The following is a 24,996-nucleotide window of genomic DNA, read 5'->3' on the forward strand; positions in this document are numbered from 1 at the left end:
GAATCTATGATAGCTCCCAATCTGTAGTCATCTATGAACTTGGTTAGCCAAAGGCCCTTGACATTAGCCTTTACCTCCGAGAAGTAGATGCCAAATAACAGTGGTCCCAGCACATGACTTTCCCTTGACAAAACCACACTGGGTTGGGTCCAGTGTCTGAAGAATGCTTATGTCTTTGTTGATCATTTCCATGGTAATTCGTTCCACAGCTTTGATTATTAGAATAGTCAGACTAATAGGTCTGTAGTTTCCAGGGTCAGTTGACTGTCCACCCTTGTGAAGTGGGATAACTGTTGCAGTTCCCGTTCTCATGGTACAAAGCTAACCAGAATTTGTTTAATCTCAATGAGTCCAGAAATGGCCTCCAAAATCCTTCCTTTCTTAGGAAGGAAGGAAGGAAGGAAGAAAGAATTCTAGAACAAATTATAAAGCTGTTAGCAGACTTTACATCTGTTGAGGTATTAGATGCCTTTGTTGCATGGGCACAGCTTGGATACCATGGAATTTGGTAGCTTTTAAATCTGTATGTTGTAGCCCGATCTTACTACCTATAAGAACGGAATGCCCTTGGTTATATTTTCCACCTGTTCTACAAAGACAGCTTTCTTCCTATTTTTTTTTCAGAAAGACAAGGTGAAAGGGGGGTGCTGTAAAGAGTCACAGCTGCTCCCTGTTGGGACCCTTCATCTGAGACATCCCAACCTACCCTCTGTAGTCAATTTGCCACTTCTTAGTAAACTGGCTCTTTTCCCATTCTGTGACATTCATTTGCTTTGCTTGGGAGGAAAAGGGCAGCTTTTACTTGTGCAATGTCGGACATATCTAGGGAGTAGGAAATTAAAAAGAGGTCTTTAACAGGCTGCATAGTTTTCCCTTTCTCCTTTATGTTTCTAAGTACCTTTTTACCAAGGGTCTTAAAGAAAAGCTACACATCCAACAGTGCATCAAGGGGGTGTTGCTTTAACATGCTCATAAAAAGACTACCCCCCCCCCCCAAGCCATGCATTTCTCCTAACTACTGAGCTGGTAACCGCTGCCCTCCAAGATACATCTACTGCATCACAGCCACAATTTATGGAGTGCCTAGAAACCAGAACTCAGTCTGCATAAATCCAGAATCTCATTTATACGGCTCATGTCCTGTATTGTCTCTGCCTTATGTCTCAACTGTTCGTGGACAGATTCCAGGTATATGAGCACACAAAATTGGCAGTTAAGAGCCATAACAGAAATTGCTGAGGGGGTCAAGGATCCTAATCTCTCTCTGTCATTTAGTATGCGATTTCTGGATGTAGTCAATTCACAGCCTTTACTGGAATCCAGAAACACCTCCAAAGGATTCACCAAAGGGCTTTTAAAAAAGTGTTGATGGGACTCATGGAGCCTGTAGAAGTGGCCTGGCATCTTTCAGGAAGGGGACTGTGTCTGGCTAGAAAGATGTACCACGAAACACAGCATCCAGGACTTTAAAAACTGGATATATGGGCAGGGATCGGATTCAGACAGGCTCAGAAGGTCCCTGTACCTCACAGAACTAGTCTGACTCCCAGTTGAAGGATTACACAATTTTGTGAATGGGATCTTAAAAGAATGGTTCTGAAGGAGGTGAGATTAAGGGCAGGATGACTTCAGAATCATAGTCAAGAAAGGAAGCAGGAAGAAATGAAGAGCATAAGCTAATTTCTCTCCCACAAAATCAAATGAATATCAGTCTGCCTCTTTTCCTCTTAGCAGAAGGGATTCCTGGAGTAGGATCTTTTACAGGTGCTGAGTATCTGGATTTCATGAAATCCAAAGAATCTTATACCAGTCTGAAAAGGTCCTGTGAAGGGACTTAGGAGAATTTTACTTGAAATCTGGACAACTGTGGGTGGGACAAATTGACCATTGGTCATTTCAGATTGGGTAACTTCAATTTCATCTTCAGTGTGGAATCAGAATAGGGGGCATCAGGCTGCAGATGGGCAACCATTACTTGAAATAGGTCTCCTTCTACCTCTTCCCCTCACAAGATCAAAGGAATTTTACCCTCACCTTCAGTGACAAGCACTCATGTATAGGTGACCAGAGCCTGTAAAGCAGCTCTAGGTATGACCGATGACAAAGTGGCTTTGACTCGACAGGATGTGTATATGGCTGATGGCATGGTGTTCTCCAAAAGGGTCACACCAGAGGCCTCAGACACAGCAGTTGTTGAATGGGGGCTGAAAAAAGGCCTCACTGTTGTCCATAAAGTACAGTTGTGTACACTTACCATAAATGCAGATGTTCGAGTGTATTCACTGTTGCAGTCATTACATTTAGGTAATCTGCTAGCAGGTTGCCCTCAGTCGGCCTGAATAACAAAGTCTTGGGTCCTGCATCGGTTGTTGTCTCCTCTTCCATAATGTCAGGTCATCAGGGGTATAAAACACGCAGCCGATGCCATTTTAATCATTTTTTCTTACCCCAGATGTCAGGTGCCCCCCAAATGGGGAGCAAAAAAAAAAAAAAAAAAGTATATATATATATATATATATATACACACACACACACATGTATTTTCGAACACAAAAAATTTACCTTCAAATAAATCAAATACACCACAAAGGCTTTTCAGCACAGTGAAGGAAAGAAGAGGTATAATAGAGAAGAAAGGGGGCTGGCAGGTGGGTAACCCGGACTGAAACAGTGAATACACTCGAACATCTACATTTATGGTAAGTATACACAACTGTACTATGTTCATGTTTCACTGTTGCAGTCATTACATTTGGGAGAATCCCAAAGCTATGGATGGGAAGATGGAATTAAATAGCATTAGGAGCAGCTATAAGGCCCTGCAGGACTGCAGTGGCAAAACCTGCCCTGGATTTAGAAAACAGAGGTAAATGGTAATGTTTTGTGAATGTATGAACTGAGCTCCAAGTAGCAGCTTCTAAAATGTCTCTGGTAGGAACTTCTCTGAGAAAGGCTGCAGAAGTAGAAGCAGTCCTGGTGGAATGGGATCTGATCCCCTTGGGCACAGGTTTACCATGGTGCATGTAGCAGAAACAAATACAATGACTTATCCATTTTGAAATAGTCTGCTTTGATATACCCTTCCCCTCTGTTCCTGCAGCAAATGCCACCAGTAGTTGCTCAGACTTTCTTAGAGATGTTGTCCTGTTTAAGTAGAATCTTAGTTGTCTGTGTACATCCAATGAATGCAGAATTCGCTCCCCCTTGTTCTGCAGATTTGGGAAAAAAGTTGGCAGGTGAATGGTCTGGTTAAGAGCCACACTGGATACCACCTTAGGCATAAAAGAAGGATTGGTCCTGAGGGCCACCCTGTCTGGGTAAAAGATAATGAAAGGCTCCACTGCCATGAGAGCCTGTAGTTCTGAAACCCTTCTAGCTGAAGTGACTGCTAAAAGAAAAGCTATCTTCCAAGAAAGAAATTTTATATACTCAGTAGCAGCTGGTTCAAAAGGAGGTAGGGTGAGTTTTTTCAGCACAAAACTGAGGTCCCATGCATGAGTCGGTGCTCTCCTGGGAGGTCTTAAATTTTTACCCCTCTAAGGTACTGCTTTAGCAGGGGATGAGAAAAGAGAGGAGGCTTTGTGTTGTAATGAGCCGAGATGGCAGAGGCATGGATTTTTATTGAAGAAAAAGATAGGCCCTTGTGAAGCATCTCAGTTAAATATTGCAAAATCTGAGGAATATCGGGCTTTGCTGTGTTTATTCCTTGTGCTTGGTTCCAAGCACAGAATCTCTTCCAATTATCAGCATAAGATTTTCTAGTACTAGGCCTTCTAGCCTCCAAAATGACATCCATCACAGGTTTACTGACGGATGTGATTGGTGAAATTAGATGATTAGCCATGCTGCAAGATTCAGAGTTTGGAACAGAGTGTGCAGAATTTGATAGCTCTGCTGAGACAATAGATGAGGTGTTTGAGGTAAGTACCACGGAGGAAGGTATGACATATTCCTTAGAAGCGGGTACCAGTGTTGGCAAGGCCAGTCCGGAGCAGTCAGAATCATTTTTGGTTTTTCCTGTCTGACTTTTAGTAAGACCTTGGAGAGTACAGGCAGGGGGGGGGAGGCATAGACTGATAGGTTTTTCCAGCTGAAGGATAGAGCATCCACTTTCCAAGCTTTTTTGTGATGGTTCCTTGTGCAGAATTTGTCCAACTGATAGTTTTGGGGAGAGGCAAATAGATCTATGTCTGGGCTCCCTCATTTTTGTCAACATGCTGAAGATTTGTGAATCCAGTTTCCATTCGAGTGGGTCCATAAGATTTCTGCTTAGGTCGTCTGCCAGAGTATTTTGCATTCCTGGCAGGAATTGAGCTTGAAGATGAATTTGGTAAGTCAAGGCTGTGTTCCACAAGGCCATGGCTAGTCTGCAAAGGGGGTAGGAGTTGGTACCCCCTGCTTGTTTATGTACCACATAACTGTGGTGTTGTCCGTCTTTATCAGTAGTTGCCCTGGATGAAGGAAGTCCTTGAAGGCTGTCAGAGCATTCTGTACAGCTAGCATTTCTTTCTGGTTGATATGTAGATGCATTTGATTTGAACTCCATTCACCCGGAATGCATCGCCCTGCCAGATGGGCCCCCCAAGCATAGCGTGATGCGTCTGTAGTCAGGGTGTGGGTGGCAGGGGGTAGAATGAATGACAGTCCCATGTTTTGGTGACATGCCTCTGCCCACCAAAGGAACTCCTGTTGCAGGCAAGGAATGAGAGCAATCACTGTTTCCAGGCTGTGACAATGTTGACTTCATAAGCTTTTTTACGTATCATTGAAGTTTCCTCATATGCAGTCTTGCATATGGAATTAGTAGAATGCAGGATGCCATGAACCCCAAAGCCTGCAGAATTTGTCTTGCAGATAGATGGGTTTTTGTTGCCACTTGTTCGAAGTATGTTGTCAATTGAATTTCTTTGTCTGGCGTGAGGTAAGCCATCTGGGCAGTTGTATTCAAGCTTGCACCCAGGAATGTAATTATTTGAGAGGGTACCAGTTGTGATTTCTTTTCGTTTATGGTGTACCCTAGGCATGTTAGAAGCCTTTTTACAAATGTCAGATGTTGAAGAAGAGTGTCCTTGTCCTCTGCCTGAATGAGACAATCATCCAGATATGGATAAATTTGAATGTTTCTTTGCCTGCAAAATGCAATTACCGGTGCCAGGCACTTTGTGAAGACCCTGGGCACAGTAGATAAGCCAAAGGGCAGTGCAGAGAACTGGTAATGCAGATAGCCTGCTTTGAAGCGGAGGTATCTTCTGCAAGATTCCTTGATTGGGATATGCAGGTATGCCTCTTAAGTCTAGAGTTACCAACCAGGCATTATTGCCTAGCATTGGCAGTAGCTGTTGTAGCGTCAGCATCTTGAATTTTGGAATGTCCAGGAAAGAATTTAGAATGGATAAGTCCAGAATTGAACACCATGAGTTGTCTTTTCTGGGTACCAGGAAAAGTCTTGAATAAAACCCTTGTCCTTTTTCCTTTTCTGGTACTGGCTGAATAGCCCCCATATCCATGAGGGACATGACTTGTTTCTGGGCCTCTCCCCACTAATTTGGTGGCAGATCTGGCCATACGTTTGGAATTGGCAACGTGTGGAAATGAAATCTGTACCCCTGGGATATTATATTTAAGACCCACTTGTCCTGGGTAATTAGATGCCAATTTTGAGCATGAAGTGCTAGTTTTCCCCCCAAAGGGGCTGCCAAAAGATAAGTGCTTGGAGATGACAGAGGAAAGTCATTCAGACTGTTTACTGTAGGGTGGTGCTTTGCTACCTCCTGATTTGGAGGTGGAGGCGCCCCATTGTTTTGTCCTGCAAGATCCTTGTGACTGGAAAGGACCGATTCTTAGTAGGCAAGTGCCTAATGAACCTGGGTGGCTGCACATGCAAGAAATCTTTTACAGTTTGCATAGCTTTAGCTTTGTCCTCCATCTTTTTTAAAACCTCTTCTGCCTTATTACCAAACAGAATGTCCTGCTGTAAAGGAGCATCCATCAATTTAGCTTTAACATGATCAGGCAGACTTTGCTCCTTGAGCAAAGCATGCCTTCTTATTACAGATCCAGTTATGGTGGCCCTGCAAGAGGCCTCCAAGAAATCAAAACCACATTGCAAAGTATGCTTTCCAACTTGTTCAGCTGAATGCAACAAGTCCTGTAACTCTATTTTCCACACAATCAGAAATCAACATCATTTTCTGTTTCAGTAAGCCCATAACAAGCTGCTGATATTTAAGCATATGAAATTGACAGTTTAAAGCTCTGATTACCAGGGTTGCAGACGTATAAACCTTCTTACCCCATCTATCCAGCGTCCTGGAGTCTCTATCTGAAGGGGTAGGATTTTTGGCTGTAGAAGCCTTAACGCCCTTGAGACCATGAGAAATAGTTTCAGGGTCAGCAGCAGAATTTTTGAAAATAAATTTGTGGGAGTCAGGAACCCTGTAATATCTGTCTGGCTTACTAGGAGCCGGAGGCAGGGAATCAGGAGCCATGCTGGATTCTGAGAAAACATCATCAACAATGTCTAAAACAGGAGGTATAGCCAAAGGCCTATGCTGATGAAGAAGAAGAAAATCCCTAAGCCTCTTTTTGGATTCTGAAAAGTCCTGACTCTCCCAATGAAAGTGTTCTCTTAAAGTATGCAAAGTCTCTCCAAAAGAAAAATCCTCAGGAGGAGAAGCAGAAGGGATGGATTCCTCTGCATCAGAGTCCTCATAAGGTGGTATAGAAAATTCCTGATCAGAAGAGGAATTAGATGAAATGGAAACCTGATCTGAAGATTCATAATCAGTGCCTTGCGTAGGCCTCTTAGCAGGGGGGGGGGGGGCCCTGATCAAGGTAATTTTATCCTCAGCCATTCTGATCATTTGTTTTTTAGGCATAGGGGCCTGAGCATGTGGCTCATGCGTCAGTCTTTTAGACATAGAAGTAGATTTTAGCCTCGTTTTTGATGATGGCGTCGGTTTAATATACAAATGTTGAGGCCTGAAGACGCCCTCGGAAGCCGGTGCCTACTCAGTGGCTCCGGACCCATCCAAGGGAGAGACATTCGCGGGTTCAATACTTGGAGAATCTCGCGGCATATCGGACTCCGAATGGGTCTTGGTAGAGGCCTGCGACTCAAAAGTAGTGGGCATCAGGGGCTGCGAAAGCACCTCAATGAGTACCGGCGAACCATCAACTGGCTTAGGAGAAGTTTCATCGTCGGTTTTGGACCTCGACGGTCTGTCTCTGTTTTTTATTTTGCGTTTTTTGTGAATTCCAGTAGTCGGATTGCTAATCGATGACATTTCAGGATAGTTAAATCTTGAAGCAAAAATATACAGACGCTTAATAGCGCGTTGGTTAAATTTAGCACAAAACCGACAGCAAGGCACATTGTGATCAGAGCCTAGGGAAGTTATACAGTACAAATGAAAATCCTTATGAGGTATTTGCTTCCCACAAGTAATACAATTATTAACTTTTACTGACATCGGTAAGGAGCAAGAAAAAATTTCCTCAACGGGGTACTTAGCTTTAGTTTGAAGACTTCGGTTCTGAAACTCGAAAATTAAAATTTCAGGAGTCGGCCGACCAGCACTTGTGAACTGCTTCTGCTTCCGGCACCGCACAGCAAGAAAGACTGATTAAAATTACGTCGGCTGCGTGTTTTATATCCCTGACGACCTGAAGTCATGGAAGAGGAGACAGTAACCGACGCATGACCCAAGACTTTGTTATTCAGGCCAACTGAGGGCAACCTGCCAGCAGATTACCCAAATGCAATGACTGCAACAGTGAAACACGAAGAACATCTTCAAGCAAAGGGATGAGGGAGAGGCGTGCTGCTGGACACAAACAAAAATTATGCTGTCAGCCTCCTGAGTACTCTTTTTCTTCATAGGTAGGTACTAGGCTATCTGCCCGAGGGCATTTATAAGCCTAGCCAGAGTGTGTCAGCTTTCACCACCCCATTGATTAATTAACTGATCCTCTGTCAAGCAGAGCCAATGAAGTGATCTCAGGGGTGTATTTTCTGTTACCTATCCACTCGTCGAGGTTTCCCATTCGATTCGCTTCTCCTCTTGTTTCTAAGGGAGTTTGAAAACTGAACCAGTGAATGACATCATTTGCCTAGGTCAACCACGTGACCGCTGTTGCAAATATTTTTCTTAAGACTTGGCCCTTTACTTGACACTTGAGTGTGACTCATGTAAGATGCAAAAGGTATGAAAATCTTTGTGTGGAATTTGTTTCCCACATTGAAGATTGTTACTGACATTCTTTACTGACAACTGCAATTCAACTCTTAAGAAAACATAACAAAATTCTCCAAAAGGTTATTTACATGGAACTCTGGCTTTAGGGTAACATGACAGACTGATCATGTAAAAGTAGTAAATAAGATATTTATTGAACTGCAGCATGAAAGAACTGAAGATGGAAACGGCCAAACACTGGAAGGGATGAGAGGGTGAGAACTCTAGGACTCAGGCAAGAAATCCCAAGAGTTCGTACAAAAACAGCAAACTACGAAGAGCAACAATACATTAAAGAGTCCTAGCATCTCCCTGTTAAAACAATTAAATGGCACTATAAAGACCAGAGTGAAAACTGTGTAATCACAGTATAAAATGAAAAAAAAAATAGCCAAGAAGCTGGAATAGCACTATATTACTACTGAATGTGTCTGCTACAAATAAAAAGCTATACAAACCAGCTGGGAAGTCTGCTTCCAGATCCTGCTCTGCATCCATTCTTGACAACTGGCTCAGTTCAGGGTCTGGTTCCTGCATGGTGTTTGACCGCAAAGCATAGTGGTTCAGCTCATCCTCCCAGCTATGAGGGGTGGATACCGCTTCAGATTCCAAGTCTCCACTGTATGTACTACCTTGGTCTAAAATACACAAGAAGAAACAGAAGATCAATTTCGACAACCAAATGAGGGGATATAATAAAACGCATATGAAAAATTTACATTACTTTGATGCAAGTCTGAGTGCATGTGTGCATATGCAAACGTGCATATTGTGCATGTGTTGCATATGTATGTATGCATACACAAACACACACATAGCCATATGCAAGAATAAATGACAATTCGTCTTACAGAAACAAAACAATTTCACTCATTTCTTTGAGCCCATATCCCATTTTTTACAAAGAGTTCACTTTACTGTACCCTTTCCCAAATCCCTTAAAAAAGGATAAAAGTCATCATCATCTTTCGGCTGTTCCCGTTAGGGGTCGCTACAGCAGATCATCTGTTTCCATTTCTTCCTGTCCTCTGTATCTTGCTCTGTCACACCAACCACCTACATGTCCACTCTCACCAAATCCATAAACCTTATCCTTAGGCCTTCCTCTTTTCCTGTTACCTAGTAGCTTCATCCTTAGCATCTTTTTCCCAATATACTCAGCATCCCTCCTCAGCACATGTCTAAACCAACGTAATCATGCCTCTCTGGCTTTGTCTCCAAACCTTGCAACCTGGGCTGACCCTCTAATATACGTATTCCTAATCCTGTCCACCCTCGTCAAACCCAGTGCAAATCTTAACATCTTTAACTCTGCCACATCCAGCTCAAACTCCTGCCTTTTTGTCAATGCCAGTATCTCCAAGCCATATAACATAGCTGGTCTCCCTACCCTCTTGTAGACCTTCCCTTTCACTCTTACTGGTACTCGTCTGTCACAAATCACTCCTGACACTCTTCTCCACCCACTCCATCCTGCCTGTACTCTCTTCTTCACCTCTCTTCCACACTCACCATTACTCTGAACTACTGATCCCAAGTATTTAAACTCATCCACCTTCGCTACCTCTACTCCCTGCATCCTCACCATTCCTCTATCCTCCCTCTCATTCACACACATATATTCTGTCTTAGTCCTGCTGACCTTCATTCTTCTTCTCTCGAGAGCATATCTCCATCTCTCCAGGGTCTCCTCTACCTGTTCGCTACTCTCACTACAGATAATGTCATCTGCAAACATCATAGTCCATGGGGACTCTGTCAACCTGTCCATCACCATTGCAAATAAGAAAGGGCTCAGAGCTGATCCTTGATGTAATCCCACCTCCACCTTAAACGTATCTGTCACTCCTACCGCAGACCTCACCGCTGTCACACTAACCTCGTACATATCTTGTACCACTCTTACATACTTCTCTGACACACCCGACTTCCTCATACAGTACCACAACTCTTCTCTAGGCACCCTGTCATATGCTTTCTCTAAGTCTACAAAAACACAATGCAACTCCTTCTGACCTTCTCTGTACTTCTCCATCAACACTCTCAGAGCAAACATCACATCTGTAGTGCTCTTTCCCGGCATGAAACCATACTGCTGATCACTAATCATCACGTCCCTTCTTAACCTAGCTTCCACTACTCTTTCCCATAACTTCATGCTGTGACTGATCAATTTTATCCCTCTGTAGTTACTACAGCTCTGCACATCACCCTTATTCTTAAAAATCGGTACCAAACACTTTTTCTCCATTCCTCAGGCATCCTCTCACTTTCCAAGATTTCATTAAACAATGTGGTTAAAAACTCCACTGCCGTTTCACCTAAACAGCTCCATGCTTCCACAGGTATGTCATCTGGACCAACAGCCTTTCCATTCTTCATCCTCTTCATAGCTATACTTACTTCCTCCTTGCTAATCCATTGCACTTCATGATTCACTATCCCCACAGCATCCAACCTTCTCCCCTCTCATTCTCTTTATTCATCAACTCCTCAAAGTACTCTCTCCATCTCAACACACTCTCTTCGCTTGTGAGTATTTTTCCCTCATTATCCTTTATCACCTTTACCTGCTGCACATCTTTCCTAGCTCGGTCCCTCTGTCTAGTCAATCGGTACAGGTACTTTTCTCCCTCCTTAGTGTCCAACCTTTCATACAACTCTTCATATGCCTTATCCTTAGCCTTCGCCACCTCTCTCTTTGCCATGCACTTCATGTCCTTATACTACTGTCTACTTTCTTCATCTCTCTGACAATCTCACTTCTTCTTTGACAACCTCTTTCTCTGTATACTTTCCTGTACTTCCTCATTCCACCACCATGTCTCCTTGTCATCCTTCCTCTGTCCAGATGTCATACCAAGCACCTTTCTAGCCATCTCCCTTTCTAGCTCTGCTGTAGTTACCCCAGCTATTTGGTAACTCTTCACTGCCACCCAGTGCCTGTCTTAACTCATCCCTGAATTCCATCTCACAATTACCCTTTTTCAATTTCCACCATTTGATCCTTGGTGCTGCCCTCACACTCCTCCTCCTCCTCTTCTTGATCACCAATGTCATCCTACAAACCACCATCCTATGTTGCCTAACTACACTTTCCCCGGTCACCACTTTACAGTCTCCAAACTCCTTCAAACTGGTCCTACTACATAAGATATAATCCACATGTGTGCATCTTCTTCCACTTTTGTATGTCACCCTATGCTCCTCCCTCTTGTTAAAATACGTATTCATCACAGCCATGTCCATCCTTTTTGCAAAATCCACTACCATCTGACCTTCTGCATTCCTTTGTTTAACACCATACCTACCCATCACTTCCTCATCCCCTCTGTTCCCTTCACCAACATACCCACTGAAATCTGCTCCAGTCACCACTCTCTCACCCTTGGGTACAGTAATCACCACTTCATCCATCTCACTCCAAAATTTTTCTCTCTCATCCATCGCACATCCAACTTGTGGAGCATATGCACTAACAACATCCATCATTACAGCATCAATTTCCAGCTTCATAAACATCACTGTATCTGACACTCTTTTCACCTCCAAAACACTCTTAGCATACTGTTCCTTCAGGATAACTCCTACACCATTTCTCCTCCCGTCCACACCATGATAAAACAATTTGAACCCACCTCCGATACATCTAGCCTTACTACCCTTCCATCTGGTCTCTTGCACACACAATATACCAACCTTCCTTCATATCATGTCCATCATATCAGCTAGCTCTCTCCCTATACCAGTCATATTGCCAACATTCAAAGTTCCGACCCTCACTACCACAGTCCTAGCCTTTCTCCTCTCTTCCTGCCTTCAGCCATGCCTTCCACGTCTTCTCCTCCTTCGGCCAACAGTAGCCCAATTTGCGCCAGCACCCTGTTGGCTAACAGTACTGGTGGCAGTCGTTGTTAACCCGAGCCTCGACCGATCCAGTATGTAAAAAAGTGCTTCACAGAAATGAAAGAAAAAATCCTGGAAGCCTTGATTTCTCAATGATGGCTACTTGCACTAGCATCTATCATAAAAATAGGGTTGGTCATGCTGAGATGCATTTTGCCACAGCTTGCACATATGCACATTACTACTACTTTTAACTGTAATAGATTTCTCCTCCCTAGTGTAGAAAAACTGCTTGCACATATTAAATAAACCTTTAACTTGTTTGTGTGCTTGAAGTGAGAATTATTTAAAGTATTCCACAGCTACTCAGATCAGTCTTTTGTTAGATACTGATATTTTTAAGCTTATTCCTCACCTTACACTGATAGTTTTTCAGCCCTTCTCCCTGTGGGGGCTGGACCCGCTCCATTCGCTATGCTTACTCCGTTCCCCGCTGTCCCCCCACAACATCATCCTTATACCTAACCTTACCCCTCCCATACCTTTCTTTCACCTATCCTATAACCTCTTTCATTATTTCCTACAGTCATACCTTACCTCTTAACTAATCTGCCTCCCAACCCATTCTAAACAAGGCCATATAGTGTTATCACACTACATTCAACCACTATTATGTCCCTCACTACTTTTTCTATGCTCTCACTTACGCTCTCTATCCTAATAATAATCACAACCTTCCAGATACCCAACATACCTCATACATCCACCTGTACAACCATCACACATAACCCACATTCACCAAGTTACTCAAACATTCACCCTAGCTTATTCACAGTTAACACCTCTGTACTGTCCAAAGTAAAAATTCTACCTCTCTACAGACACCTCCATTATTACACCACCAGCAGCAACTATACCATTTTCAAGAAAAAAATAAGTACAGCTCTCATAATTTGGCAGTGGTGGTGCTGCGGTAACGTTGTCGCCTCACAGTAAGACGCTATCCGGTTCAATTCTAAGCTAGAGCGTCTTCTGCGTGGAGACATGCGTGAATGGGCGTACCTTCGTTGAAGGTTGTGCGTCAGGGCTGGTAACTCGGCACGTAAAAAATCAACTACCAATCATTAGCGGACCGGAGTTCCGCTGTGGTGACCCCTAACCGGGAAAAGCCGAAAGACACAACAACAAAAATGATATCCCAGTGTGGTGATGTACATCCCAACCCAGGTCCAACCCTCCCCAGCCATAGCAAACTTAGCAAATCTCTCTTGCTGTCAACCATAAATCTCCAAAGCCCTAGAAACAAGATACCTGAACTCCAGGCATGGATTTCACAAAACAACCCTGATATTATAGCAGCTACCGAAACCTTGTTGAAATCATATGTAAAAGACACTGAGTTTCTTCCCCCAGGCTACTCATGCTTGAGAGCCGATCGGCTGAACAAGTGAGGAATAGCAGCTATACTCTTCCCTAGCAAATATACATTAATTCCCTACTCAAAATCAACACCCAACTTCTCCCAAGCCGAAGTACTAATCTCTATATTAAAACTTAATCATAAAAACATTTGCATAATTGCTCTGTATATTCCTCCAGGAAACAACATACCAATATTAGAAAACATACTTGCCTGGACTTCACAAAGCATAGATAATGAAACCATCATCTAAATACTGATTGGCTAGACATTGCCCACAACAATCCCTCAAAAAACATAAACCTTTACAAACAACTTCTCCCAACCAAGTGGAAGACATCACCAGATGCAACAAAAATAACATTTGAGGCTCCGCAATAGACTGGAATATTAGTGTCCCACCCTAACAATATCATCACTGCAGGCATACTACCTAATACCATTAGCGACCACCACCCGGCATATATCCTATGCAAAACCACCCCAACCCCAGGGTAACACCAATACAAATCAACCAGAAATTTGACTAAGTTCCAACCATCCATATTTAATGAAACCTTAGCTAAATTACATTGGGAACCCCTCATATCCCTGCCACTTAACGAGGCTGTTGAGTTCTTTAACTCAACATTCCTAGACATCCTAAATAGGCAAGCACCCACCCACCAAAAACAAATAAAACATAACCATTGAAGCTGGCTCTCAAAATCCACCAAAGATGTCATGTCCACAAGGGATAAAATCTGGAAATCATGGCAGAAAAACAAAGAACGTACAATTCTAATACAATACAAACAACTCCGTAACCAGGCAAAACGTCTAATAACCAATGATAAAAAAGCCCACTGCCTCTACCTACAAAGCCAACATAAAAATAATCCCAAAAAAATTCTGGTCCTCTATCAACCATCTATTACATCCAGGTTCTCAAAGCAACCCATCCCCTGACCCACACAAAACCCCTACCGAACTTGCCACCCTCTTCAATTCCTACTTCACTGACACTATAGCTAACCTAACCACCACCTTTCCTATGGTTAACACATCACCACCACCAAGGCAGCTAATGACCGAACCATCACAGAAAACGATCCTACACACAACTCTAACCTACAATTCTCCCCCATACCCACTGCCACAATACAAAAACTTTTACTTGAGCTTAAATCCTGTACTCTAGGCCCTGACAATCTACACCCACACTTCCTGCAGCTAGCTGCAAACTGTATAGCTTATCCCATCAGCATACTCATTAACAGATCAATTAAAAAGTCCCTTGACTTAGACATCTGGAATAAAGCATTCTTTCTCCCCTTACACAAAGGCAGCACCATCACAAACTTTCGACTCATAGCTATTCTCTCACCCCTCTCTAAAATACTGGAAAAATGCATCCATACCCAACTCCTCAACCACCTGCTTGAAAATCAAATTCTGTCACCCACTCAGCATAGTTTCAGACCAGGGCACAGCACCACTACAGCCCTCCTCTCCTTCCTTGATACAGTTAACCGGGCACAGGATTCTGGTAAAATAATCGCTTCTCTTTTCCTTGGCCTCTCCAAAGCTTTTGATACAATTTCCCACACTATCCTCCTCAATAAACTATCTACCCTCCACATTTCCCCACCTACCCTACAACGGTTCAAGAGCTATCTCTCCAATAGGTAGCAATCCACCAAATGGCAAGTCTTACTCTCCCTTCCTCAGTACTTCCACAGGAGTACCCCAAGGCTCCATACTTGGTCCTGTCTTTCACACCACTCTCCCACAATGCTCAGTAATCCAGTATACTGATGACTCTACAATAATATGCATTGCAAATTCCAGCTCTGAACTCCAGCAGATCACCCAGAATGCTCTCACCTTTACTGAATCTTGGACACTTGATCATCTTGCCCTAAATCCAAAAAAAAAAAACTAAACTAGTTTAGTGTAGTAAAACTAAACTTGTACCCCTAAGAAAACCACTCCCCTAGATAAAAAAAAACTCTTCAGTATACAAGCCCAAGACAATACCACTATAGGCATTATTATAGATGAAAACTTAAACTTTGACGTACACATAAGCAGTAACATCAAAAAAAACACCAAAAGCTCAGTATGCACAAGCACCAACACTGTCTTGGCCTCTCTACTAGACAAACCCTTGTAACTACATTTTTATTACCCTTTCTCATTTATGGTGCCCCTCTCATCACTAATATCCAAAATTCTACAAAATCCAAACTTAATGTGTGTTACAACAGAATAGCCAAATTTGCCACCAAGGCCAAATTCTCATCTCACCACAATAACTCACTGAAACAATTAGGCTAATTGGAACTCCCCCACCATCTCTCATTCACCCAGATAACTAAAGCACACAAAATAATCCACAGACTGTCCTGCTCTCTCAACTCTACTTGCCAAATACCAACCGAGCAGGCAACTAAGACCTGAGAATCATCTACTTGTAAAAGTAGAAAAGTCCATCTTACCGGCTGGTCAACTGCTCTACTCCTTCACCATCACTAAACTATGGAACTCACTTCCTCCTTCTATAAGAAACACGGGCAACACCACCACCTTCAAACAAACACTGAAAAATCTTCTCAACTATTCCTGTCTATGTACCTGCACTATAACCTATCCACTTCCTTCTCCTTATATTATAACTAAATTCCTAGGTTTTTTTACTATTAGTGACTGATACTTTCTCCATATTTATTATTTTTTTTCTTTCATCACTTGCTGATACTGGCACAATAATGCTGATTAATTTATCTCCGTTTTTTTACTACTCTGAATTCATCTGGCAACCAACTAAATTCCTGCTTTTATGTATATATTCTGTATATGTGACTATAATCAAACCAACTAAATTCCTGCTTTTATGTATATATTCTGTATATGTGACTATAATCAAACCAACTAAATTCCTGACATGTATATATTCTGTATATATTACTGTAACCGCTATGTGTAACACTGTTTCTACTTCTGTACCAATTAATGTTTACTTTTTTTTCTGCATCTATGCTCTTGTAGGAGCCTTTCCCCCCAGGCCTCCACCGAAAATGGGCTCTTTTAGGCCCAGTGGACTTTCCCGGTAAACAAATGCAATAAATAAATAAACTTAAAAACTATGTCTTTGAAAGAATTCTCTTAGTATTCTGAAATGATGCTTAGCACATTCTAAAGTTAAAGCTGCTGGGGAGGTTACTTATTTTCTTTTATTTAATTAGTGTTCTTTCAAAACAGGTCACTGACTGCAGCTCTGAACATTCCTTAATTGATGCCTTCCTCATTTTGAGTCCATCAGTTCAACACTTGTCAACTTCTACTAAGACAAGACACGCACCTACATTATGCTTAGATCTCTTATGGAAACCCCAAAAAAGTATTCACTTTGTCTTCACTGGTTAACAACCTTTACAGAAATGAAGAAAAACACTACCCCTGACAAAATCTGCACTCTTTTAGTCTACTGAGCATATCAAAAAGAAAATTATACTACGTTTTACGAGTAACTCCACACACCGTCATACAAATGCCCTCCAAGCTTCACATCTCCACTTTAACTTTACTCTTCTAATTCCAAATTTTCTGTGTCTTGCTGTAATATACCAGTTATACCAAATTTGGTAATAATGCTACTTTGCTGTTTTTAAGACTTACTGGTAATAATCAAGTAAGCTACAAATCAAGAAGTTATTTTCCATCTGCACTATACATTACTGCATTTAGGTTTTATTCTTTGCATTTAAAACATCTTATCTACTATAGTACTGCATTTTACAACTGTAAACTGTTTTTAACAGAAAATATATAAACGAAAACTTACTTTGCTTTCATTTCTTTCCTTCCTTTTGGTTCCTTAACGAAAGATGCAACTAAATGAGATTCATATGCTTTAGTTCCTACATATTTTAAAATAAACTGCACACAATAAAGATAGCACTCAGTAGCTACCAAGTTCACTTTAATATTAGTCTTCTGCACAGACCTCATCATCTCTCCTTAACAGTACCTGGTTCAACTATGGACTTAAAACACCAAAAAGCAACTTGGCCTCTTACCTGAAGTCTTTGTAATAAGGACAAAAGTGATAAAACTACGAAAGGAGGCTGAGATGCTTTTTGGTGTTTTATGGTTTTCTTTTAATGCATGCTCACTCTGCAAGTTTCATTTATCAAATTTTAGCTCTTCTGTAGAGTCATAAAACAAGCCTTGTGTTCTTCTGCTTTCCCAGAAGTTCTAGCAAATCACACTGGGGCTATTTTTTTCAATTTCTGTCACTGGTCAGTAAGTTCACCTTACTGTTAGTGTTCTCCATTCCTCATTTTCTTGTAGTACCAGAGTTTGGGTCAAATAAAAGTGTCTTCAAATTCTTCTGGCCTACTCCAGGGCTTCCCTCAGTTACTTGTGCATTTTCTTTTAGAACAAGACAAAGAATTTCACTAGCACAGTCTCTCTTGAAGTCCTCTTATTGGGCAGAATCCAGAAACTTCAACATATGGGCTTGGCAACTGATAATTCTAAAACAAAGAATAAAATTCCTTCAGCACTAAGATACTCCGCCAGAAACAAAGCAACAATCCAAACAAACAGTAAGGCAGAGAACTCCACGTAAAGCCAATAAAATATTTATTCGATAAAATCACAAATGAAATAAGCGCTTTCAGGCTATATGCCCTTCATCAGATAAAACAGAGAACTGAATACTCCGTATTTAAAATATCAAACATCTTATTTGTGATGGGATGTTTGATATTTTAAATATGGAGTATTCAGTTTTATCTGATGAAGGGTATATAGCCTGAAAGCGCTTATTTTATTTGTGATTTTATCGAATAAATATTTTATTGGCTTTACGCGGAGTTCTCTGCCTTACTGTTTGTTTGGATTGTTGCTTTGTTTCTGGCGGAGGATCTTAGTGCTGAAGGAATTTTATTCTTTGTTTTGGACTTTCACTTGTTGTATATTTCTCAGCACCCATGTCGGAGCCTAATAATGATAACTTGGAACTGGCATACCATCCACGAGGTAGCCTGGATCAGCAGAGCCATGATGTTCAAGGGAGAAATAGAAACCATGAAGCAGCTGGAAGGAATCTGTTTTATAACATCAATCCATTATTACACATGGATATGCAACGGTTTGCTACAATGAATCCAGAACAAGAACTAACAGATTCGGGTGAGCTTGAATTTCAAGAAATGACTTTAAAATTTCATAAGAGCATAATGAGGTTGAAACACCTACAATGGCAAAGATTTCATTTAGAAGCCTGCTTGAGGTACAATGTTGTACCTAGGGGCATGCGTGTATTATGCATGCCTACACAGGGTGATACATACCCAGACTTATTAGCAAAGTGGCAAGAGATAAATTTGCAAACTAGTTTGTCATGTATAAGACTGTTATTGAGCTACTTCGAACCAGAAGAACAAAAGGTATCCAAGGAAGTGAAAGATTTACAGCAGGATATAGAAAAACGCTTTACTGAAGAGCATCAGATTGAGAGACTGAATCGTGTTTTTTTCTGCAACAGCATATGATAATAAACTACAGCAAATTAAAATTAAGAAGCTAGAGCATGATATTAAAGATTTTGCTCTCAATCATATCTTTAGTTGGCCGAGGGAGAGGGCTGACATTACTCGCATGCAAGGTACAGAATATAACAGGATGCCGGTACCGAACCAGCAAATGGAGAAAGAACTCACTGATAAGGATGTAAGAAATGGCAGAGAACCGGCTTTTGCTCAGAGCAGGGAACTTGCCGGTAACAATAAGCGTGCCGTAACGTCAGTTCCTGGTTTGCGAACTTCACCCTCCAATGATGTGAGAGAGACACCACAGCAATCCAAGATGGAGAACTGGCGAAGAGAATACATACGAGAACCCAGTGATAGAGTGGAGGTGCTTTTATTACAAGGGGCAATACCTAAAACGAATACAAACATTAACACTATGGCATATAGTAAAACTTTTCCAATGCTACCGGCGCAAGTTCGGAAGAAGAATGCACGCAAGTGGAGCACATCACAGTACAGCGGACAGAAGAGGCAGAGAATATCAGGATGACTTTGGGGGATGGTAACATTGTTTATAATTTATCTGACTTTGATCTTAATGACCTACAGATGCAGGTATTAAACAAAGGATTAACCTTTGTACCAGATACGTTATCAAAGCACAGTCAAGTTGTACTGGATATTTTGAACTTTGCTATAAATGTAATGTTGAGACAATTGTTTCAAGGGAATAACAATGTTTCTAATGAGGTTACAAAGTTTAGACACCCGAGTGTCTTTATGCCGATTGTTTCACCTACACTATCTGTGTTTATTAAGATGTGTGAAAATGAGCTAGAACAGTATTTTAATGATGTTAGGAGGAGGAGATTTTATAATTTGAGTGCAGCACAAAAAACAGCTTTGCATGATTTGATGCATAATGACAGTATAATAGTGAAATCTGCTGATAAGGGGGGCGCTGTAGTTGTTATGAACAAACAGGCATACTGTTTAAAATTGGATGCTCTACTTCAAGAAGCTCAAACTTTTGGTATGATTTCTCCAGTTATGATTAAGAACTATATAGCCAAGGTACACAATTCCATTAGGAATTTACATTTCATAGGTCTGATAGATAAAGAGCTTAGTGAATTTTTGTTAATCCAACATCCAATTATACCTGAATTCAAGGCACTTCCAAAAATTCACAAAAATGCTATGGACCCACCCCTTAGAACTACTGTATCAGGCAGGGGTTAGGTTACTGAGCATTTATCCATTTGGGTAGAGTGTGCCCTAAAACCAAAGTTAGAATTTCTTCCTAGAATTCTGAGGGATACAGCACATTTTACTGGTGTGTTATCAAAATATTTATCAGAGAATACTGACAAAGAATATATGTTTGTCACATTGGACGTTAATAACCTTTTCACCGTTATAGATAATATATATATGGGCTTGAGGCTATTGAAAAATTACTTTACAATAAGATGCAGTACAATAGTGAGGATACTCAGAGAATTTGTAAATTGTTGAGCATTGTACTTGAGAATAACATTTTTCAATGTTAAGGGAGGCACTATAGACAACAGCGAGGGGTTGCCATGGGCACACTCTGTGCCAATTCTTATGCCAACCTTGTATTGGCGTATTGGGAAGATTGTACTATATTTGACACTGTACATGCATGGTCCAACAATTTATGTCTCTACACATGTTTTGTAGATGATATTTTTTTCTTATGGGATGGTACTACACAAGATTTGAAAGCGTTCATTACATACTTGGAAGATAGTTCAACTTTTTTCAGATTTTCAGTGAACCACTCATTATCCATGATAGAATATCTGGATGTGAGATTAAATAAGGAAGAAGGTGGTCAGATAAGCATGTCGTTATAAAGGAAAGATTGCTGGCGTAACAGTTTGTTAAGTTATGATGGTATGCATCCACGGCATACCTTTGACAATATTGTCAATGGGCAGGTAAGCAGGATATCAAGAATTTGTAGTAATGAAAGTAGGTTCCATGAAGAAATGGTTCCAGGATCATTTACTAAGAAGAGGCTACAAATATAAGAAAATAGCACCATTAATAGCTACTGGTAAATCCAAACGAAATAGTACAGCTAGACCATGGTTATATATAGATACTACTGATGTCCTATGCACACATGAAGTGTCACAAACAAAGAAAAAAGATGCTAAAGAGAGTTAATATTGTTTTAACATATATTAGTGATGTAGGCAATATTTGTGGCATTATTAGACGTCATTGGCAAATATTACACACAGACCCGAAAATTAAAGAGGCTGTAGGGAGTATCCCTAGCTTTGTGTTTAGAAAGAAAAGAGTCTAAAAGATCTACTCTGTAAAGAGCCTGTGATTAATACAAAGAGTGTTATTAAAACCAATAAGAAAGGTACACATCCATGCCATCATTGTAAAGCTTGTCGATTTATTTCTCAGACTGAGGTCTTTGTGCATCCTAGGACCAGGAAAAAGTGCCCTCAATGGACACTGGAACAGCCATGAAGGATGTGGTTGATCCACAGTCCATGGAGTTTGAAAAGAGAACAACAAAGGAACCAAGAGAAGAAAGTAAGTGGTCCATAGAATAACGGATGGCCACTACAGGTTCATTCAACCCTATCCTATCCAATTTCCAGTGGCCTCATCTACCTGCCTCTTATTCTCTGCACCCCCTATCAAGGAAGGAAGAAATACCCAGCTCAACATTGTCCTGATCCTGAAATAGCCACAACCTACCCGGTGATAAAAGAACCCTATCCAAACTCCAGTGGCCTCATCTACCTGCCTCTTATTCTCTGCACCCTCTATCAAGGAAGGAAGAAAGTATGCTATGGACTAAGTCCCACTTGTAAAGCAAACCTCTGTCTACTATTTGCATCAGGGCTCCAAAGTTCGCTAAGAGCCTGAGCAGCCAGCAGCCTTTAGCCCTCCCTTCTATCTACCCAACAGCCAACACACCTCTTCCACTTACAATAACCTTCTCTTACTAAATATCTCATCTTCCACAGTTCTACACCAGCTAGCTCCCTCACACACTTACCTACAATACCAGACTTGCCCACTAGGTGACACCCTTATCCTATCCATTATCCACTGCCTCTCTCTGTTCTACCTCTGTAATTTCACTATATTTCTTAAGTTCTTGACCTGCTCCTCTTCTTACTCACCTTATGTTTAAACAGTATTTACCCTCCTGTATTTTATTTTCGTTAGACTCCTGAATTATTTCAGACCTTTCTCACTCATGTCCTACCTTACTAACCTTTAGCTACCTGCAATGCTGATAGTTTCTTCTCTGGCTTCTCCTTCAATTGTCTCTTTCTATTGAGCTCTTATCTTGACATTGCCATTTTACTTCTCTTTATTTCCTGTCCAGTCCTATTTTTCCTGCCTTACTTCCCTTCTGTACCTCTGGTTTTTGGGATAGCCAATAACTTCTCCAGGAGTGGCTTGTCACTGGCCCCGCCCAGCTGCTTCTGTTGCACACCTTTCTCCCTTTCCTTGCTGCCTCTACTCCCCTGGGAAGTTATTTATACCCCTTGTCCTGTGAGGCGCCATCTTTCGTTATTTCACTTTTGAAAGCCTCTGGCTGCTGTCCACTCTTGTCCAAGCGTCTCTGCCTCTGATAAGTAGAGTCAGTGGTTTCATTATCTGGTATACTATAGATGTATGCATTGTGAATTGAATGCTCGTCTAATTGCTGCAGTGTTTATTGTGGACTGAATGTTTTAGTCATATAACACTCTGCTACTGCTTTTGCGTTTGTAGATAAAAGGGTTGTTCTCTCGCGTTGCAACGGTTATAAATACTTTGCCTTGTTGTTCCTGTTTCTTTTATGATAAAATGGTAAAGGTTACGTGGTGGATAGCAGGTTTCCTCTCACTCTGCCACTGTTAAAACTACTGTATCTTGTTACTGTTTGTTCAATGGAAGTAACGGTTATCGTTTATGCGACCCACGTAAAGCCTCAAGTAGAAGCTATCTCCTGGCCCCGTGTCCTCTAACCTGATTGTGATACCTGGGTTTACTCGCCTTATGCTGTAACTATTTTGGTAAATCTGTGTCCATTCACCTAGCGTGTTTGTTTTTACTTAGGCCAGCTTGTTAGATGAACTATGGAGGTGATGCCTAGTAGTAGTAGTTGTCTCTCCTTCTGTAAATAGCACTCGAACACTTGTTCCTGCATTGCATGACTGACAAGTCTGTGGATTGTCCTACTCCAAGTTAGTAATGTGATTGTAGCCTACATGGCTACTGGAAACTGCGCCACCCACGTGGAGCTAGTCTGAGCGTTCTGTTGGGTTTTACTCTATTTATAGCCTTGCAAGCGAATACTTGTTCCTGCAATTATAAGACTGAAATGATGGTGCATTGTCCAATATCTAGTGTTTTAGTGCTTTTCTAGCCGAAACGGCTATTTGCAACTATGCCACCCACGTGGAGCTAATCTGAACATTCTGGAAATCCCTATTATCTGCTCCCAGCCTGGTACGGCTAGATGTAAAAGTGCCACATATGCGGAGCTAGACTGAGTGTGCTGTGGACGTTTATTTTACCTGTTTACAGCCTGGAACGGCTGTTTGTAATTGTACCACCATAGTGGTTCTAGTTTGAACGTGCCTAAGCTCATATCTCTCCTTTATCTGTTTACTTTAAGTGAAATCTTATTCACTATATGCCTCACTTTCACATTTAAAAATAAGTACTACCTGCTCCTGACTATATCTGGTAAGGGTATTTTTAGGACCTGACATACGACAAAGCTGCTCTATTTTAAGCAGCCTTCAGCGACTGCTGTCCTTAACATCTTTACAGATAATCTCTCTGCATCGCATGCTAGACATATATCCCTAGTGAGTGGGGACTCTCATGTTAAATGCTTAGCTTGTACTAATGGGCTATTAGTGGGTTATAATGCACCCTATCTTGGCTTAAGAAGATGGTGTTTTCCCTTCTGGCCTTTATATTAAGGTTTGATTCTGGGATTTCCCCCAACTTTCGTCCTACCTCTTTCTGGGGATTTTTAGTCTGGACTCCAGCAAGTCAAATATTATTTGATAAAAGGAAAGACAATCCATTGTACCTTAGTATTTTATGTTTACAGTATTACTTACAGTCTATGTCTGAACTGCTTTAATATTGACATTATTCACTGAATTTTAGTTCTATTGCACCTAGCTTGAATGCTATTCCTATTGATTTGTTAGATACATGTTTAGAATGCCTATAAAAATTGCATTTAACTTCATTATTAACTGTGTCTGTACGTAATGTTTTATTTTATTACTGCTAGCTAATACTGCCTATAAACCTGCTGGATGTTAACTCTGTTCTCTCCTCTACATTTGTCTACCTTTCTCCCCAAAATACCCGGCTCAACATTGTCCTGATCCTGATATAGCCACAACCTACCTGGTGATAAAAGAACCCTATCCAAATTCCAGTGGCCTCATCTACCTGCCTCTTATTCTCTGCACCCTCTATCAAGGAAGGAAGAAAGTATGTTATGGATTAAGTCCCACTTGTAAAGCAGACCTCTGTCTACTATTTGCATCAGGGCTCCAAAGTTTGCTACGAGCCTGAGCAGCCAGCAGCCTTTACCCCTCCCTTCTGTCTACCCAACAGCAAACACACCTCTTCCACTTACAATAACCTTCTCTTACTAAATATCTCATCTTCCACAATTCTACACCAGCTAGCTCCCTCACACACTTACCTACAATACTAGACTTGCCCACTAGGTGGCACCCTTATCCTATCCATTATTCACTGCCTCTCTCTCTGTTCTACCTCTGTAATTTCACTATATTTCTTAAGTTCTTGACCTGCTCCTCTTCTTACTCACCTTCTGCTTAAACAGTATTTACCCTCCTGTATCTTATTTTCGTTAGACTGCTGTATTATCTCAGACCTTTCCCCCTCATGTCCTACCTTACTAACCTTTAGCTACCTGCAT

General features: G+C 41.3%; 1 protein-coding gene across 9 annotated transcripts in view; it reads right to left on the reverse strand.

The window, feature by feature from the left end:
* Positions 1-24,996, reverse strand: part of ZMYM4 (zinc finger MYM-type containing 4) — a 3,261,850-nt gene that overhangs the window by 750,278 nt on the left and 2,486,576 nt on the right. For all 9 annotated transcript variants that reach the window (XM_044059341.1, XM_044059348.1, XM_044059366.1 and 6 more), the window contains one exon: positions 8,696-8,875. In XM_044059341.1, the coding sequence (XP_043915276.1) occupies positions 8,696-8,875 (180 nt within the window). The remainder of the gene's footprint in view (positions 1-8,695; positions 8,876-24,996) is intronic.

Source organism: Protopterus annectens, chromosome 1.part2 (assembly GCF_019279795.1).
Source record: "Protopterus annectens isolate FY-2018-M chromosome 1.part2, PAN1.0, whole genome shotgun sequence".
Classification (NCBI taxonomy): domain Eukaryota; kingdom Metazoa; phylum Chordata; order Ceratodontiformes; family Protopteridae; genus Protopterus; species Protopterus annectens.